This window comes from Scatophagus argus, chromosome 16 (genome assembly GCF_020382885.2).
Source record: "Scatophagus argus isolate fScaArg1 chromosome 16, fScaArg1.pri, whole genome shotgun sequence".
Lineage (NCBI taxonomy): Eukaryota > Metazoa > Chordata > Actinopteri > Scatophagidae > Scatophagus > Scatophagus argus.
The window spans coordinates 2,364,840-2,384,467 of record NC_058508.1 but is presented as its reverse complement, the minus strand read 5'-3'; the positions used below and the strand labels follow the sequence as shown (position 1 = coordinate 2,384,467).

Below are 19,628 nucleotides of genomic sequence, written 5' to 3'. Positions count from 1 at the left end.
GGCCACAGAAAAAAAGCCTCAGCTGTGTGTGTGTTTAGCGCTAAAATGCAGATATAACATGCAAATATGCTAACACGCGAAGCTAAGATGTTGAGTTTATATGCTAGGAAATATTATACCTGCTAAACATCAGCCTGTTGGCACTGTTAGCATGCTGGTGTTAGCGTTAGCATGGGCATGTTTTAAACTTTTTTTAAACTTTCAAATTGAAAATCAAACTTTAAAACGTTTTGTCTTAAGTCTGTCTCTCTGTCTCTCTGTCTAACTGACTGTTCCTTGTTAACAGGAGCCTGTAGTTCTTACTGGCAGACCGGATAAACAACCTGGACTCTGAGATTATATTGTCCTCAATGAAGTGAAGTTTCTTTTTGAAGATCGGAGTGTTAACATGTAGACGTAGGATTGTGTGTATTTCTAGCGGTGCTCAGCTCCAGATGATTTGCCCACCTCAGCTGCTCCGGCTTTCCCAAAAGTCATTAAACCACCAAGACTGGTTGTGTTTGCCGTTCCTGAACAAAGTGTACCATCACTTATGTGCTTTTGGGAATCTCAGAGCAGATAGTCCAGTGGATGTACAAGTGCAAAAGTCTTGTGGGATGAGTTTAGATGAAAGAGGTTTCTGTGTGTCCACTGGACTAGTACATCCTCCCTCCCTTACATAGTTCATGCTGGCGCTGCAGAGCGCCACCCCTAGGTGTCTAAGGGATATTGTGATAGCTGATTTTCGTAACCAATATTCCTGTTTTGTCCTGTCTCTGTCTGTCTGTCCATCTGTTTGTCCCTTCGTCCATCTGTCTGTCTTTTTCTAACTACCTCCTTTGATCTAAAATATTTTACTTGGTTTGGGCTGTTAATTTTGAGTCATTATCTTTATTTTTCTCAACTTTGTTTCATTTTCAAATGCTTGTAACTGTAACAAATGGTTTATATTTGCTATTTCTAATGTGCAATGCTGTCACAACATAACATAAATGAATATATGTTCCAATATCCAATAACACATATTCCTGACATTTCAACTTCTTGACATATCATGAAAACATTAATGCTGACTGTGTCATTTGCTAATAATGACCCTTCATTACCCCGCGCTAACCTCTGCCCTTTTACCTGTGCTTGTCATCTTCATGTAGCCACGGGTTATGAGAAGTCGCGCAGCCTCAATAATATCTCCGGGATGACGGGTGCCCCACTGCGCCTCACCCCCATCACCAACTCCACCTTTGAGCCCTTTGAGCCGCCTGGCCTGAGGCGATGCCACTCCCCCATTCCCTCCATCTTGTAGCATAGGCAGCAGGGAAACACAAACAACAAAATGCCAACAACAACAGCAACAATAACATTGTTTTTTTTTTCTGGGGAACAAGCAAAAGCATCAACATGAAAGTGTCTCATGATTCATCCTGACTGCTCTTTCATTTCCATTACTCATGTTTTCTTCTTGACAGAGACAACAATGAATTAGAATTCTTCTAGGCTTCAGTTTTAAAATGACAGAATAGCTAAACCTTACTGATTAAGCCGAGATAGATGCTTAAGCAAATGTATTTTAAAGTATCCAAACACACACTAACAAACCTGCCTTACTAACAGGGATAGAGTCTAGGTTAGTTTAGACTGACATGATAGCTGAGTTAGCTTACCTCTAGCTTTCCCTGTGCTACTTCTTGCCTGTATCTCGACTGCACTTGCACTTCAATGCTTTAAGTGATACTTAAGAGTAGCTATGAATAAGAGACTTTTCTAATATTAAGCCTCAGAATGCACACATTCACACACACACACACACACACACACACACAAACATAATACTGCAGCATGCATATTTTCACTTGAGAACCTCCAGCATATGAACAAATAGTATGTTATACCTACAAGTAGACCGAAAAAATAAAGGCAATTTTGTACACTTCAAGTCAAAAGCATATTTCTGAAAAGGAAAACTGTAGCACCTCTGCACCTTTGCAAAACGTCATGTAGGCTGTAGATGCTCAGTTACTTGTTACACTGAGATGAAACAGTTCTCTCACACACATGTGCAAACTTGCAACAGACACATAGTTTGTTCTCAACGTGTCCCTTCAGTGCAAGGTGTCAGGAGAGCGGGAACTCATCACCTCCATAAGCAGCTTATAAAAGCCTCCTCCTCTTTCTCCTGCTTCCTCTTCAGACTTCAGATCCAACATGCTCTGTTACAACATTCACAGGATTTACTGTATTTTTATACTGCGAACAGCAAAGAACAGGTGTGAAAAAGCAAAAGGACGTCTCTGTCAGGGTGGGATGTGGGTCGCAAGACAGTGGTTCCTAACCTGAAGCCCCAGAGGAATAAGCCCGAAGCAGTGGAAGATGTGCCAAATTATACGGAATTGGGTAAAATAAATTTATAAAACACAAAATTAGTTTTGTTTGTAATTTTCTGGAAAATCTTACCTTTGTAAGCCCCTAAAGTGTATTCAAAAAAGTCATCATATGTATACCTACACAAACATACTTGGCCTTTATGAACATCAGCTGCAGACAGAACCAGTTCTGTTTTATTAATTGTATTTCATTATGATGTAATTAGTTAATCAGCAGTTGCAAACTTAGTCTATATTTATAGTTACAGAGTGCAATGTAAATTTCAGGATAAATTAAGCTGAATTAACCCTGTGGTCCACTGATATACAGGTAATTCTAACCACACTCAATTAAAGTTCCTCCTCCTCTACAGTTATGTGAATATTTGCTATTCGTTCATCGAGATAAAAAGTTTGCGGAGCTGTCCTGATTTGAGAAGCTCTGGTGTGTTGGTTTTTAGGGGTCACAGACTGAAAAAGTTGGGAATCACTGTCTAAGGGGACTGTTTGATGTCAAAGAAGGAATGGGATAGAAAGCAGAGTTAGTATTGGTTGAGCTATCACTCGACTAACACAGCAGAGCAAAAACCAGCCAAAGCAAAATGAAACAAATAAACGTTAGCTCAGCATTCATCGTGAATTGATCTTTAGCCACACAACTGATCTTTAGACACTGAAAGCAGAGGGTCTGGTTGTTACCACACCATCACTCCTCACCTGCTCTCCATACACCCTCAGCTAAAGGCTGAGCTGCAAGAGGAAGGCGGAGATCACTTCTCATTTCTTTGTGCTGTTTTCATTTAGTCACTATGGTTTAAATGAACAGAACAAAGAATGTTTTTCTGCTTTCTTTTTGAGATTGAGATCTATATTCTCATGTTGAGTACATATCTGCTCAGGATGTGGTTAGCCTAGCTTAGTGTAAAGAGTGGTAGAAGGAAGAAACAGTTATGACAGTGTTATAGCACTGAATGCTGTCTCTAGAGGGACAATAGCCGGGTGCAGTGACTTTCCACACTTTTTGGAGTCGTGTTGTCACACTGAAGTTGCCAGGTTTGTACCATCATACCTTTACAGAGCAAACATGCTCATTAACCATATTATCTGGCAACTCCCTCAATTCCCAAAGACATTGCACTGAGCAATTGTCGCTGAGATATCCCAACACATAACTCACTTTATAAAGTGTATTTTTACATTTCTATTTGACTAGAGTTACTAAGTTGTTGTTTTTTTAACAGAATCAGGTGAATTGTTTCCCCCTGCTTCCAGTCTTTGTGCTGGCTAGGTTAACCATGTCCTGACTCCAGCTTTGTACTTAACGCAGTGAGACTGATATTCCTCTTGTCACATCATTCTCTGAAAGAAATCAAATTAGCATTTCCAAAAATGTTAAACTAATCCTTTAAGGTGGCGGGATAATTGGCTATCTCTTCATTTGGGAAAAAAAATGTTTTGGACATAGCAGCTCAGCCTGAGCATGAGAAATATTCACCCCGCCACCATCACCACCACCACCACCGGCAGCGTTACTACTTGCGCTGACTCCAGTGTGACTTAGCAGCCAGTGGCAATATTTTTAGTTTTCTCCCTTTTTTGGCTTCTCTTTCTTTCCCTGTTTTTGCCCAATCCTCCTTACCCCCCACCCTCCTCTTCTGTCTGTCCATCTCTTCTTTGTTTCGGCTTCGGCTGCTCAGTAGGAGGCACGGTCAACGGCTACTGGAGCGACAGCCCATGGTAGAAGAAGAGCGGACGACAAACACCGTGTGGAAAGACGAGGGGGAACATGACAAAAGATACAGCATACAAACATAGAAATATGCAATATAGATAAATGAAACAGCTTCGGTTGTATCTGTGTGTTTCTGTTCGGATATGTTGTATCTGAGTCACACATGACGAGTGTGCAGGTTGTTTGTGTGTGCATGTGTGTGTGTGCCCAGACCTGCATCTACCTCTGTACTAAGATGCACAAAATGTCAAGTTGGAAAACTTATCCTTTCTTTTTGCTTCCACAAGAAAGAAAGGAAATATTCATTTTAGTTTTGATGTTTATTATTACCAATCAGTATGATCACATGATGATGCCATCTTTCTGTCAGCAAGTGTACTTTGGTTTTTAATAATCTCTTTTTCTTTTAAATGTTTTTGTTTGTTTCTGATGTTGCAGAAATGTATTTGATTTCAGAAGAACAGTGTTGCACTTAGTCATCTTTGCAGGCAGTCATTATGTGTCTGTTGGTTAGGTGTCATATCCGTTGAAATCCTGTCCTCACTCTCGCTCTCACCTTCCTTTTCTCCCAAAGTAACACAGAGCTTTCAGCTTGCATTCCTTTTGATTTGCATTAAATTCCAAAAAAGAGAAAAACTATCACTAATCACTCAGTGAACACAGACTCTGTTTAGTGAATAGGACAATAGTGACTTAATTGTGCAGAGGAAGTTTAACAAGCACTGTCTCTTTCTCTAAAAAAGAAGTGACCCACAGATTTGTTTTCAGAGGAAAATGTTGATTTTGTGCTCTGAAGCATCTCCTTCCTGTTACGTTTTAACATTCCAGCTGGGAGTGTTGGGAGGTGAAAGTACCAAATGTCTTTTTGTGCGAGGAGCAGATGATTGTGTGTTTTAAGAATTAGTTCAACATTTTGGGAGAAAAACAATAATTCACATTCTTGCCAAGTGTTAGATGAGAAAATTCAGTCAGTTTAATGTCAGTACGCTATGTTTATAACCAGAAAATAATTACCCGGCTTAAATTTGAGATGGAGGCATTGGGTAATAGCTAGCCTAGCTCTTTTCAAATGCAAAAATACCACACCACACTTCTAAGGCTTTCTAATTAGCAAGTTTTATCTCATTTGTTTAACATGTAGAACAAAAATGTATAAAAGAGCAATCACACAGTGATGGCAAAACCCCCTAAACCCACAGAAAAAAAAGGGTGTTGGACTTTGTAGGCTAGTTGTTTCCTCCTGCATCCAGTCTTTATGCTAAGCTAAAGTAAATATGACTAGAATCTCTTTCTACGGCACACGCATGAGATTAAATTAATTTCTTATCTCACCTGGCAAGAAAGCAAATAAGGATTTTTCTCAAAATATCAAGCTATTCTCTTAACCTTATGTGACCGAGATTTTGGGTCATGCAGGGTTTTCTGGTTCCTGTTTAGCCACAGACGTTCAACTGATTCCTGATTCATGTATGACTGAATGATTTAGTTTTAGGCCACTGGGAATTCAGGATTAAATTGTCAGAAAAAATATTTTTATCCTAAATGCACAGCAGGCACACACACACATACCAACTTAGGCTACTCTTGGGAGAATTACATGGACTTAGTTTTTCTGGAGACATATCTTAACTATAACTCTTAACATGGCAGTCCCCAATTAACTTATCTTGAATCTGAAACTCATCCCCAAAAGTAGCCTTAGTCATACCCACACAGACACACACACACATACATACATAGATGTGAAGACACACTCCACTATCCACTGAACATTTCTGTCATTTCTCACCATTTCGTTGTCTTCATATCCTCCTCTTCTTTCCCAACATCCACTTGTTTTTTAGTGTGTCTGTCACTTTCCCTCAGGCCACTGCTTTTTTCATGATGATGTACATATGTAAAGTTTATGTTGTAATCTGCATGGGTTTTCATCACAAGCAATAAGGATAATGATATGAGTAATAATGCGAGGAGGTCTGATAAGATTTTAGCTTCATGAATGTGTACATATAATGTTTAGACTACTAAGAGTGTGTATGGATGTGTGTTTATACGCATACATATGCACTAACAAAGCATGCAGGACAAAAAAATCTTCACCTCTTTGAATGCAAGGGGGCGGATGGGCTGACATTATGCATGCAAAATGCTATGATGCTGTTGGTCGAAAGAGACCACGTTAGGTACTGTAATGGGGCTGGGTGGGGGTGGGAAAGTTTATTTTTGCAGGATGGGGAGGGGTTTTGTTTCTAGTAGGTCTTGTATAGCTGCTTTCTTATTGATCTTGAGAGACTTACAATAAGAGAAACATATAAACAATCGTAGCTTATGATTTTTTCTTCTTTTTTTGCTTCTCTTTTCACAGAGAACTGTTCTGAAAGCCCTGCGCTTATCAGATATATGCAAAAAGAAGCAGTAACTGTGAACTAATGCTAAGACATGAAAAAAAAAAATCCAGCTTCTTCCATCATTGTCTCAACTCTTCTTCTGCAAGAGAGAGGCGAGACCCTTCTCCTCCCAAGATATGTCTTTACCAACATTCCCCTGTCCATTGTTATTGTTTGTCTTCTTTTTTGTTATCTTTCTTACTTCACTCTGTCCATGTCATATTCCATTTTCCTTCTGTCCTGTCCTATGCTTTACTCTTGCACCTAACTGCAGTGTGTTCAGAAGAAGGATACCTCAGCAATGTGAGAATGGAATGATTCAATGCAACCTCCCACCTAGGAGTTTTGATCAGGGCTTGATATATCTGCCAGGTGGCCTTTGACAAAACTGAGCTGCAGATCTCTTCTGAGCGAACCCACTCTATTGTGGTTCTTCATGTTAGTTTGGTCAAACCTTGTTGGAATGTAAATTTTAGGAATACTCACCATGAAAGAGTAACGCAGTATAGGTCCAAATTTAGGTTTAAGTCCCCATAAAGTTTAACCCTGGCTTCCTAAGCATTTTAGGTGCTAACTCTTTAAGACACACTCCAAATGGACTTGAAGAACCTTGCTAGCCTAGTAGTATGAAAGCCACAAAGAAATGCATAATATGACACGCTCTGTAAACCGGTATTCTCTTCCATCAGCAAAAATCTGATGTGGTGAAAACATAAATGTTGAGTCATCAAATATAAAATGATTTTATTGTTGGGGACAGTGCATACATCTGCAGAAGCGATGGCATATGGGTTTTCTGCAGGGACAATATGGAGAGTTTCATGCACAAATCATTTCAGTTTGCATTTCAATTTAATTTAATTTACGTTTATTAATCCCAAGCTGAAACACACACACGTGCAACATGCAGTGAAACACACACAGGAGCAGTGGGCTGCATCAAGCACCCAGGGAGCAAATTGGGGCTTAAGTGCCTTGCTCAAGGGCACATCAGCCAGCTAATAAAACATTATCACTCCACCACACTCAAATTTCTTCCTGCCCGTCCGGTGGGGGAATCGAATCACAAGCCAATTCTCCAACCTCTAGACCGCGGCTGCCCCCATGAGCTTTCCTTAACCTTCCCTAACCTTAACCATATGTGCCATGTTCCCCGAAAAAACTTTTAACAGGGAGAAAATGGAAGAAGGCTCAGCAAGAGTAACAGAAGAAGGATCTCTCTCCCAGGACAGACAGGCATGCGATAGATGTCATGTGTACAGAGTGTAGTCCAAAGTTTTGCAGAATCCTTCAACATCAACATTCTGGTCTGATCATCGGGTTGATTTAGGTGCAGTATGTTACCAAGCAAATTTGCAATTAATAAAATGCTCACAAAATTATTCCAACACTGTTTAATCTGTTATCTGTTAAAAGATGTTTTGCCTCAAAAGAGGTTGCATTGACTATCCAGTGAGGTACCACACTGCAGAGGCACCCTTTAAAAGTCAAATTACTGCTGGTTATTTAGCTTCTGCCCCTTGGTCCTAATGTTTCTCTTCTTTTCATCTGTTCACAACTCAGGTATCTCTTTCTCAATCTCTCCTTTGGCTCCCCATGTGTTCCTGTTCACCTATGTTTGCTCAAAGATGTATTCTGTGTGCGAGAGAGAGAGAGAGAGAGAAGAGAAAGAGTCAAGCTTTTCCTCTCTTTTTTGTGCTCTGTTTTGTGGCTCTCTTGCCTTCCCTACTTCAGAAATGCCATTTTGCTTTTCTTGTACAACTGCTTTTCCTGTTTTCTCCTTGTGTCGTCCCTCGTCTTTCCACCTCAATACCTGTATCCCTATCCCCGTAAGTGAGACGTTTTACCCCCAACACGCCATCCATCCCTCAGTACGGAGGTTTCTCACAGCAAAAACCAAAAAGGAATTGAGTGAAATTGGAGCACCTTTACACCTGAACAAAAAAAAAAAGATTGGCCAAACACTGGATTTCACCGAGGAGGAAGACAGGAATGGACTTTTAAATTAATGAAAAAAGACTGCAGTGATATAGCTGGGGAGGAGGGGAGAGTTGTGCTATGAAATGACGTGTTCTGAGTGGATTGTCAACCGAGCAGCATCTGAGGGAGGAGATGGAGGAGGAAAAGTTTGGGGAAGACAGAAAAGTGTGGTGATGAGGAGGAGGAGGAGGAGGAGAAAAGAAAGAAGCAAAATCACTTCTCCATGTAAGAATGTGTACCTCACTGTTGTTCCTGTGCACCATTTTGCTCTTCGTGTTGTGTCTCTTCACCCGTGTGTGGTTCTGTGTTGGTGTGACATGTTGTTTTATGTTACTTGTGGTTTTGTGCTGTTTGCCACACTCCATGTTTTCTTTTTCTTTTGTTTAGCCTTTGTGTGCACCACACCTGGGTCAAAAGCTTTTGCAAACATTACTGAAGGCTTGTTTTATCCCACACAGGTGCAAGTAGTTTGTCATTTGGGCAAACAGAAACTGCACCAAAGTGGACTTTATTATAAATGAACTAACCTGATGTAACAAAATGCTTGTCTGATGGAAGTGGGATCAAACAAAAAGATAAAAATCATTATTTGGCCAAGGTCTGGTCTGTACGTGTGCAGGACAAACCAACTGAGATGTTCCGCTCTCAGATTTTGGTCTGGATTTAGACCCAGTCCTGGCTGGCTGCAGTCCTCTGGTTTGAACTTTGACCCCCTGACATCTTTTGATTTCACTTAGTACATGACCTTGATGTCTTCTGGTCTCATCAGTTAATCAGGGCCAGAGATTTGTTATATCAGAGGACTGAGCAGCCCCTCGAGGACTGATCCAGATTGTGACGTGGATCTGTGTGTGTGAGTTACAGAGACAGAGAAATGTTAGTGTGTGTCACATTCAACTTCTGTGTTCTTGGTGTACTTGCATGTCAGCTGGGCTGGGCGAGCTTTATAGTGATGTGTCTTTTGTTTGCTTCAGTGGTGTGTTTGGCCTGTCATTTCCTTGCCTTAGTGTCCAGTATTAAGTTGCTGCAGTTTCCATTAGTAACCAACAAGTCTTTCATACAGAGCACCACTGGAAACTACAGATTAGGTTAGGAACACTCGGTCTGCCATTGTAGAAGTGTTTGTGTTTCTATATTCCTGCAACAACCTGCAAGGATTTTGTCTACAAAGTTGCCCAGCGGTGTTAAAGCAAGGAGGGTTTCTACAATGGCTAACACTATCATTCTCATCTAGAACGGCCTCTTTTCCAATAGCATCTTTGGGATTAAATCTGTTAATATCATAGCAATAGACAAACCAGGTGTCAACATTCTGTGTATTAATATTGACCTTTTTTTCCATTGGCCCATTTGTTTCATTTGCTCTGTTTTCCTGTTTTGTCATACAAAATATTAGAGGGAGTTAGCTGTGTAGATATAAAAAGCTCTTTCCAGGGTAAATAAAAGACAACGATTCAACTATTATACTAAATTTAAACAGAATTGTGAATATGGTGTTGCCAGTACAACATTTCGTAGTGTTGTACTGTAGACACAGTAGATCAATAACAGCTTATAGACACCTGAAATATGTCAACGAGACACTGCTTTTTATGTCAAGGGTCACAAATGTTAATAAATGAAAACACTCAAGGGAAGGATAATGTACCACATAAATGGTACATGTGACTCGTGTGGTAGAGAGCTCTAGAAGAAGGAGTCTGTGTTCTGTTTATTTTGTCAAACTTTACAGAAAGATATTACTGTCTATTGCATGGAAGGTACACCAACAAGTAGCCAGTACCCAGCCTTGATGCTTTTGGGAAACAGGCCCATATCTAATGTAAAATGGAAATGAAAACAATTGGTTGAATTATTTTTTTTTTCCTTTTTTTTTTGTGATGGTGGGTAAAATAATTGTCAGATTACTCATTTTGCCTCCTGAAATCTCCTAATGGGTGTTTTATTTATATATTATATATATATATATATATATATATATATATATATATATATATATATAGTTCTACAGGTAAAATTGGATTGGTCTCCCATCAGTTGTAAAATCTTTAATAGAAGCATTTTTGGTCAATTGATCAGATCAGGATCAGCTGTAGAATGATGTATCAGTGAGTTCTTAGTAACATGAAGATTTTAAACTAGTGACTTAGCTAAATCAGATTTCCCTATAAATTGTGAAAAAAAAAAGCTAAGCTAATAAGGTTCTAAGTGTGAGTAAAAACATCTGTAGCACTGTCCAATTGAGAGCATGAAACTAAAAAGGAAGTCACTGTAGCATCAGTAATTAGCATGACTGTCAGCTTTGGTGGTGAACAAGTTTTTTGCTTTTTTTCTTTGTAAATTTAAACATTTCTTATATACGTCTGCATACATAGACAAAATGTGTTTCACAGTTAGTAGAATTTATGCATCAGATATGCTCACCTGAAGTTATTTACTTTAGTAAAATGTCATTAGCACAACATTTGGTAATATTAGCTATGTTGTGTTATTTTTGTAAAACATTATTTAAATATTTAAATCTTTATCCTATTATCAAAGAGAATTTATCAAGTTTTTGGTCAGATAGGTCAACTGCAATTTATTTTAACATTTTTAACCTAGTATTCGTATATCAGGCGATGTTAGCTTTGCCAGCTAGTTTAGTTGGCAACACAACAACCCCACCAGGCAGTTAGTGGGAGTAATTTTTTCTTGACAAATAATCTTTCTGTTAAAAGTTAATGAGGAGCAACCTGTTTTAATTCAGTGATATGTAAATCTCCTCTCACTGAAAACTTGCCTTAGAACTTAGCCAAGATGCTGCAAATGACCATTTGTCTGAGCAGATGCCTTCTTAGGAAATAAAAAAATAACAAAAACTAAATAAATAAATAAACAACAACATTAATTTGCCTACCAGCATCATTGCACTGACTTACAGTATGTGCAAACTGGGCTTTGACCTTGATCTGCACCAGACTTGGATGTTTCTAAATCTACTTCAAATTTGGAACAAAATAACTGATTGGTATTTAACTAAATCAAATGTACCAAGTGCTTTATCTGAAATGTGTAAACCTTTCATCCCTGACTGTGTGGTGTTTCAGTCCGTCATGTCAAAACATGTTTGGATGATATTTTGTGGGTTGTGTGCTCACATGACAAATTCTTTCATGATTTATCTTTTTGACAAGCCTTTCGTCAGGGCATGATCAAACCCTATGCCATGGTCTGGTGTGTCAGGGTCAAGAGAACTATTCATTTCAAATCCTCACTAAATTCTCTTTTCTTTTTCCCTTTCAGTGCTGAGTTTCTAAACCCCTCTTTCCCTACAAGAAGAGGAAAACAATAAACTTTACACCGCTGCTCCTCCTTCTCTCCCAAAGTGATTGAGCATAGAAAACGAGAGGGAGATAGAGAGAAAGAGAAAAAAGAAGTTCCCAGTCCCATCCCACTCACAGGCCTGACCGTTTTCATCATCCGTGTGACGCACTCATATGCATCCTCGCTGATGATCCCGTTGAAGAACCACTGAAGAAAATATTTCTGATCACATTTTAGATGGATGGAAAACAGAACTGATTCTCAGAGCAAAACACAGCATGGATTCCGTTGTGATTCTCAGTGTAGCAGCCAGAGGGTCTATGACAGACTTGGATTTTGGAAGGATGTCCACAACTGTTTGTAATCTTATTGCTTTACTCTCTTTACTCTCACTCTTTTTGTTTCATAAAGCTGCATGCACAGCTGTTGATTTCCGGTGGTTTGTTGCGTCGTTTCAGCATTCGAAGCACTATGCAAGGTGAGGGGTGGTCCATCGTGGCATCTTAACGGCTCTGGCAGTCTGATTCAGTGTTGCTGCTGGCCTGCCATGCTAATCTCTGCTGAGCTGCAGGACCTCTGGCTGAAATCTTCTCATACATATCAGAAAACATCAGCCATATCACGTGTATATTTGACATGATCCTGTCCTTTTGATATCATCTGAATCTTCTGGGAGACAGTTAACATCTTGGGACTTCAAGTTCAACTGATCAAAGAGCCAGGTTAATCCACCTTGTGATGGAATTAACCCAAAGACACACAAATGGATGGAAGAAACTGGCCCTATTATCTGCTGAAAACAAAAGGTGTCCCTGAAAGGGTAGATCTTACTCTTTCTTTCTTCTCACTCTCTCTTTTCATCTTGAGTCTTTACAGTATGCTGACCGCCCCCTTCCCTGCACCTGAGCATCACTGCTGCTCCTCCTCTTTGGCAAAACTGCATGGCATGAACGAAACCAATTAAAATCTGGAGAAAGACAGTCAAAGACAGAATGGATGGATTAATGTGGGGAGAGAGAAGGGACGAAGTCTATGGGAAAGACCATAGACTGTAGTGTTCTTTTTCCCACCTAACAAGGTCAATGCAACGTCATTATCATCATCATTCAAGCTACTTTTTAACCCCCCTTAAATGGCCGCTATTATGTGCAAAACAGCATCTTCTGCAGCAAACTGCTCTCTCAGAAGACATGATGGATGAGGAGCTGCTTCCCCCTCTGAGGGAAGGGGGAGGGGAAGGTTGGGGGGGGGTTCTGCAGACCATACACTCTATACCTCTGGGGCAAGAAGAAAGAAGCTTTTTAAGGAAAGCAGGTAATCAGCAGGAATGGGACAACATCTTTGATAAACTATTCTAGGACAAATTAGAAATGACTGCAAATTAGAAATGCATTTTTATGACACTGTTTACCAGCATGAATATTCTGCATGACTTCTGCAAGCCATTCTGATCCCCACCCCCCCATGAATAACAGGGCTAGAAATTTGAGAAATTAAACATGAAAATTAATAAATAAAAAAAATATGTCATATGCATCAAATTTAAATATACAATTATGTTAAAGAATGATTTTATCCATTTTTTAATGACAAAATACAAATAAGAGAAAGGGGTTGCTTCATCAACCGTGCTTTTATTTTCTTTTATAAATATTAAAGAGTCCCCACGCCAATGTAAAATCCAAGAAGACTCTTCCCAACTTCTGCAAGTATTTATTCTGCTACTACAAGTTCGTCTACTACTACTACTTGCACTTCTCACCTGGCTGCTACTCTGCTTCTTCTTCTTCTTCTTCCTCTCCTCCTTCTCTTCCTTCTTCCTCTTGTAGCCTTTTACCAGAACCGTAACTCTTTCAATGGCAGCTGTATGTGTCACAATCTGGACCCAGGACTATCAAACTGGTGTTAAACTGAACTGTGCTGTCCACTCTGAGATGTCAACAATTCTGTGTATTTGAGATGATAATGTCCCTTTCCTCTGCACTTTTTCTTGACCTCGAATATAGGTAAAGTTATTTACCCCAATGATAATCCGGGAAGATATGTGCACTTCCTCAGGAGAAAAAAAAAAAAGATGGCTGCCTCATCATCCAGGGCTGTCCTTTCACTAACTTTATTTCTGATGAAAATATAATGTTTATTTTCCTTCATTTTTGTCATTTCTTTTTAGAATCAATTCAGTGTTATCATATAAGGATGGGGTTAATTAGGGTCATAATTATTAAATGTACATCTACATAAATACACCTGAAGTATGAAGAAAGAAAGAAAGAGAGAGAGAAGTCCCACATTTTTATTTACTTTGGTCTGTTATCAGGAATGTCATACTTATCTGCTTTCACCCCATCTCTTTTTTGTTAAATTAATACATTTAGTCCTAAAAATAAAACAAAGAATATAGCACACTCTTGAACTCACTTTAAGGTGTACAGGATTCTTGACGCGTCTGTTACTAAGACTTAACGATGTGCAGGAAACTGAAATTAAACTGAAATCAAATTTCTTTGAAAATGATGAGAATCAGCCTTAAACACAGCAATCTGTAACCATACAGTGTACGCTCCTCAATTCATGTCAAACACATACAACTTTCAAAGGGTTATTTAAGGGTATCGACTATGTGGGTACCAATTCAATTGGTGCCACATTTGGGTATGTGGAAGCACCTCTGGGTGAAACGATAAATGATAGATAGGAAAAACAGAGGAAAAACTGTTACTCCTCAAGAATAGATAATAGTTACACTTTTCAAAATTCAGCACAGACAATGCTGGCTGCAATATTTGTAACCATGATTCTTAATGACAGTTTGTATTTCTTATTTATTCCAGTATTGTGCTGATGTTTAAACTGATGATTCGTTTTACATTTTCATCCACTTCCAGGCACCAGAATCAGTTCTAAAGCAAATGGAACCCTTATCATAGCTCTTCTACACCACACACCCTTAGTCCTCACAGTGTGATCCATGATGTCCTTTGTGGAAGAAATGTCCATAGAAGGGCTTTTTTTGTTATTTTGACTTAAGGTTTGGCCAAGTAATAATATTTCAAACTTTTTTATATATGTAACAAACTGTGTCTGAACATGAGTAGCCCTGCTGACATGCCAAATAATTTTAGTAGCCTAACTTGTTCTGAAAACAATATATGGCATGTCTAGCTAAAACAGCAAATATACTAGAAGCCTGTAAATAAAGGGAGTGAAAACTGAACAAAGACAGACAAAGGTTCAACATGTGTTGTGGAGGCTCTGCAATTTATTAGCCTTCAAAGAGACTTGATTTAAAAGACTTAAAAGCTGTTTCCCATAAAAGAGATGCTTCAAAAGTGACATAGGTTGGTTCTGCACACTCTACAGTGCTGACGGATTGGCAGCATTTCCTGTGAGCTGCTGGTGAGAGGCAGCCATCTTGGCTCTATGTGTTCGAACAGGGTTGGTTTAGCAGGAGTATTTTTCTCACAATCTGTGGACAGATTTAGACAAACAGGATAAACAGAGGGGATATGCAGACAAATGGAAATACCTCTAAAGGTGACAAAAGCACTTTGAGTGGGACTGAAAGCTGGAAAGTGCTGAACAGATGTGTTATTACAAAAAAAGAAATACAGAAATTGTCTGGATTATCTGGTTTTGGATTGTGCTGGTACTTACTTATTTGTCTTCTCATGTCTCTGTTATGCATCTGATGAGTTTTTGGTTTTGTTTTATTGTTTTTAATTTCTCTGTATTAATTGGTATTTGTTCTGTGAGACCATGTATCCTGTGTAAACAAAGGGGGGATTACTGAACTGGGCCTACTGGAAAATACATTAGGGGACTTCTGTTCTAATGACATAGAGACACAAACTGCTTCAAGGAGAGAAAATTGTCTATATGTCTATATGTGTAGGTTATTCTTTTTGTGGCTGGCATGCAGTAGGGATATGACAAATATCAAACCAAAATATTCCTAAAGATAGAAAGATATCTTATGAAATGCTAACAGGTGATAGAAAATCTAAAACATTTACAAAAACTGTCCAGCCTAGTTGCAGACAAATCTCCAAATATTTCATGCTTTTCAGTAAAGGCTAAGAGAGTTTATTGCTATCTCACAGAGGCGCTCCCTGGGTGATAGACAGACAGGCATGCTTGCTCAGGGGGTTTCAATCCATTTGTGGACTGCACCCCTCAATTTATTTTTCATATGTACTGTGACATTTCAGTCATCAACAAATCGCTGGGCTGCATGGGCACAAAACGTTATTTAAGACAGAAATGAAAACCAACATTCTTTGTATCTGAAGGAATTCTTGACCCTGTAACTCTTCCCAAGTTATTTTTATATTGGCACTGATAACTTATTTAAGATGTGCCGACTTTACGTAGTTTAACTAAGACAGAAAGGCACACTAAAACATTCCATTAACTGTGATTATTTTACGTTATTGTACACACTCGGCAAGTTGGCTCTTAATGAATTGTGAATTTGGACAGGCACCAAATTGACAATGCGCTAGGTGTGTGTTTGTAAGTGTGAGGAAGCCCAGCCATGGTCTGGAAGAACAAAAGAAGAAGAAAATGGTGTCAGCGCACCTTTTTTCTTGTCATTTTGAAGTCAAGCTACAGTCTGCTCCGTATTTATTTTTGTGTCTGAGGTCTTGCAGGTCAGGGTATGAAAAGCAGACATAATCATATTTTTTTAACATTTTTTTTTTAATTTTTTGATCATATATTTTTTTAGCTTAATTAACATATTGTATTGCATTTGCAGCAGTGTGCAACCGTGCTAGCCAAATCTGATGACTTCAAGAGCATGTCTGAAACAGAATAAATGCCCCAGCTGCTTACATATGAAGTTAGATCTGCAATACGATGTGGGGACCAAAAAGATTACTATTCAATATCCATACCCTGTTCATAATTACAGTATGTCATCACACTCCACAGCAGAAATTTCACAGTGTGTTTCTTTTTTCACTCTTCTCTGTATCATATCATTCGAGGGGATTCTTAACAAATACCAGGATTGCAAAACTCAATTAGAATACAGGGCCTATCTCAGGAATACACTGTATCAAAAATCTGAGAATGCTGAGATGTAATGATGCTGCAGTATGTGTTTTCAGAAATGTTTCAAATGAACATAAAGACCAGTGAGTGAATCTGGATCCCTGTAATGCTACTTGAAACCTGGAAGTAGAGTCCTTTGCCATTTTGGTTTAAATGATGTTCCATTGTCCTCCCACACTACGCTAGATCTCACTGCTTCCAGGGTTTTCTTTTTTCATGTGGTACTGTACGTCATAATACTGGGAATCAGTTCTGATATTTCATATTACTTGTCTTCCTAATGGTATAAAGTACAGCTTCAGAAATGTCAAATATAACAATAGCCTACCATGTACTGTACTGTAGCTATACCACAGTGAACACAACTTACACAACTTCAGTCAGTGTCATTCATTTTGTTGATTTATATTTCTTTTTTTTTCTTCTCTTTATTGTCCTAAAACTGTAGTTTTTGGTTTGCAAGTCGTAAGTTTTGTATATTTTAACATATGCAATTATAATTCTTGAATTATGACCATGAAGATTATAACAGTGCATCGATAACGCTTTTGTTTTCAAGCATGCAGTGTACATAAAGAGAGCCTATGCACGCACCAGTTGGGCTACAGGCTTCATGTCATTGTGCTCTTGGAGAACAATTGGTCATGTGTCTCTGATGGGGTTTGAGGAAGGTTTAGACTTTTAACCTGGTCATACATCAGTCCCTGCAGAATTAAAGTGTGTAACTTGTATGGCCCTAACCCCTCACTGTGGATGCAAAATGCAAATGTATGGCAATAATATGCTGTGTGATTGAGCCAGCAATGTTGATAGACAATAGTAAAGATAAGAACTGCCCATTAAGTTGTCCTATGTATAACTACCTAAAGGCTGTGCAAATGAGGAGTTTTAAAGAAACAATTGCAAATGATGCATCTCAGATGTTATGTAGCATGGGGTACTCCTCTAATACACTGATCATGCATAAAGTTGGGAATCTTCTGAAAGACAGATAAACAAACAAACAAACAAACAAAGGACAAAGCATAGTCCCAAGCATGGGTCAAGCTACAAATAGGCTACATCCTTGAATTGCCTTGATGCAACTTGATAGTGACTGACAGCAGCCATTGTCATACATTTTCAGCCTGAAACTGTCCTGGGTCTGGCAGCTTTTGTGTTGTGTAGTCCCTACAATTACATAGGTTTGACATGAGTGGAGATCATATCATTGTGTCTAGAAGCTGCAAATGCTCATTGTGCTACAACAAGAAGCACACAAGTACAAAAATCAGAAATGGTTCCATTTTCAACCCTGTGGTGTCATTTTGAATATAATAGAGACTTATGGAACAGCAGGACAAGAAGAAGTATTGATGGCTGCACAGTTCTTGAAAGACAACTACAAACCTTGATTATTCCACTGCAGTGAAGTGGGGACAGAGCAATAATGGTAGAGGCTCTTTTTTAGGGACTGTGATTTTGGTTGTGTGTGTGTGTGTGTGTGTGTGTGTGTGTGTACGAATGTGTGTAAGAATGCCTGTGTTTGTCTGTATAAATGTAAGAGATGAATTGTGCTGTGCAGACTGAGCTAAGCCACACCCCTGTGAGATAACTGACAGCTGAGCTAACCGATAGTGCAACTTTACTTGAAAACCAACAATTAAACATATCAGACCACGTGAGTTAAAGCCTCTATGAATGTTATATGTCTAGCCACACCTCTGGTCAGTTATGTCACTGTTTTATCGTTTAAAGCTCCAGACACACCAAACCGAAATCAAAGCACAAAGGCTGATTGCGTCACCTTTCGCTGCCTTTGTCTGCGCCAAAAAAGTTGTACATGGACACATCATAAGGACTACAGCAAGTAGCATGTAGTGCACCTGCATGAGAGGAAGTAACACTCCATAACAGCAGGTGGCAGTAGTCTGTATTCATCACTGAAAAGGGGAAACCACAAGACTTCTTATATGAACCATAGTTATGATAAAGTAGTAGTAGTAGTAGTAGTAGTAGTACCTACGATTGTCATACCACTTTTGGTTTCTGTTTCAGTTCAGTTGGCCATGACTCAAAATATGACAATGAAAAGTGTGAAGCATCTTCTGTGTGCCCTCTTTGACTTTAGCCACTTGCTTGTCTTCCTCACTTCCTTGTCTGTTCTCGTACAACTGATTCACTTAGCCGAACAGCCAATCAGAGCGATTTCTCTCGCTGACAGGCTCTGCCACCATTTTAATATACTCATTTGGCTGAAACGCTGACACACTGCATAAACTATAGGCCATAGTCGTTTACTGACGGCCCAACATTGACGAACAACCTGCCTTCAGCCTGGTGAGTCAGGGCCATAACAGTAGAGGAAAACACATGTTGTGACATCATGGCATTTAATGCAGTCAGAGGTGAAACATGCAACTTGTGATTCATACAGCAGTTTGCTGGACTATGGATTATCCATTTACACATTGATAGACACAGCTAGACTCAAATTGACCCACAGTCACCAAGTGTTTGCTCTTGGGGAATTGTTGAGTCGCTCTTTATTAAAGACTAATTTAAAGAGTATCTAGAGGTCTAGACCTTCTCTGCTTGGAAAGTGTCATGAGATAACTTTTGTCGTGATTTGGCCCTATATAAATAGATGAAATTGAACTGAAATATAACTTGTATTTTTTTAAGTAATTGATTGAATTGTATTTTACAATTTTAAGCAAGCTGAGTAGTTTAGCTATACAGTATAACATAGTGGTGCCAGGCCAAAACTAGCTAACCTAGACCTTTGGCAAGAACCTCTTCACACAAGATGTGACCTTCAGCTGAGTCTTCTGGTCTTCTAAGAAG

At 39.1% G+C, this 19,628-nt stretch overlaps 1 protein-coding gene across 1 annotated transcript in view; it reads left to right on the top strand.

Moving 5' to 3' along the window:
- Nucleotides 1–6,207, top strand: part of LOC124073673 (potassium voltage-gated channel subfamily C member 1-like) — a 61,305-nt gene extending 55,098 nt beyond the window's left edge. The window contains exon 5 of the mRNA XM_046416075.1: nt 4,040–6,207. Coding sequence (XP_046272031.1) covers nt 4,040–4,083 — 44 coding nt within the window. The 3' untranslated portion in view covers nt 4,084–6,207. The remainder of the gene's footprint in view (nt 1–4,039) is intronic.
- Nucleotides 6,208–19,628: the final 13,421 nt, after the last annotated feature.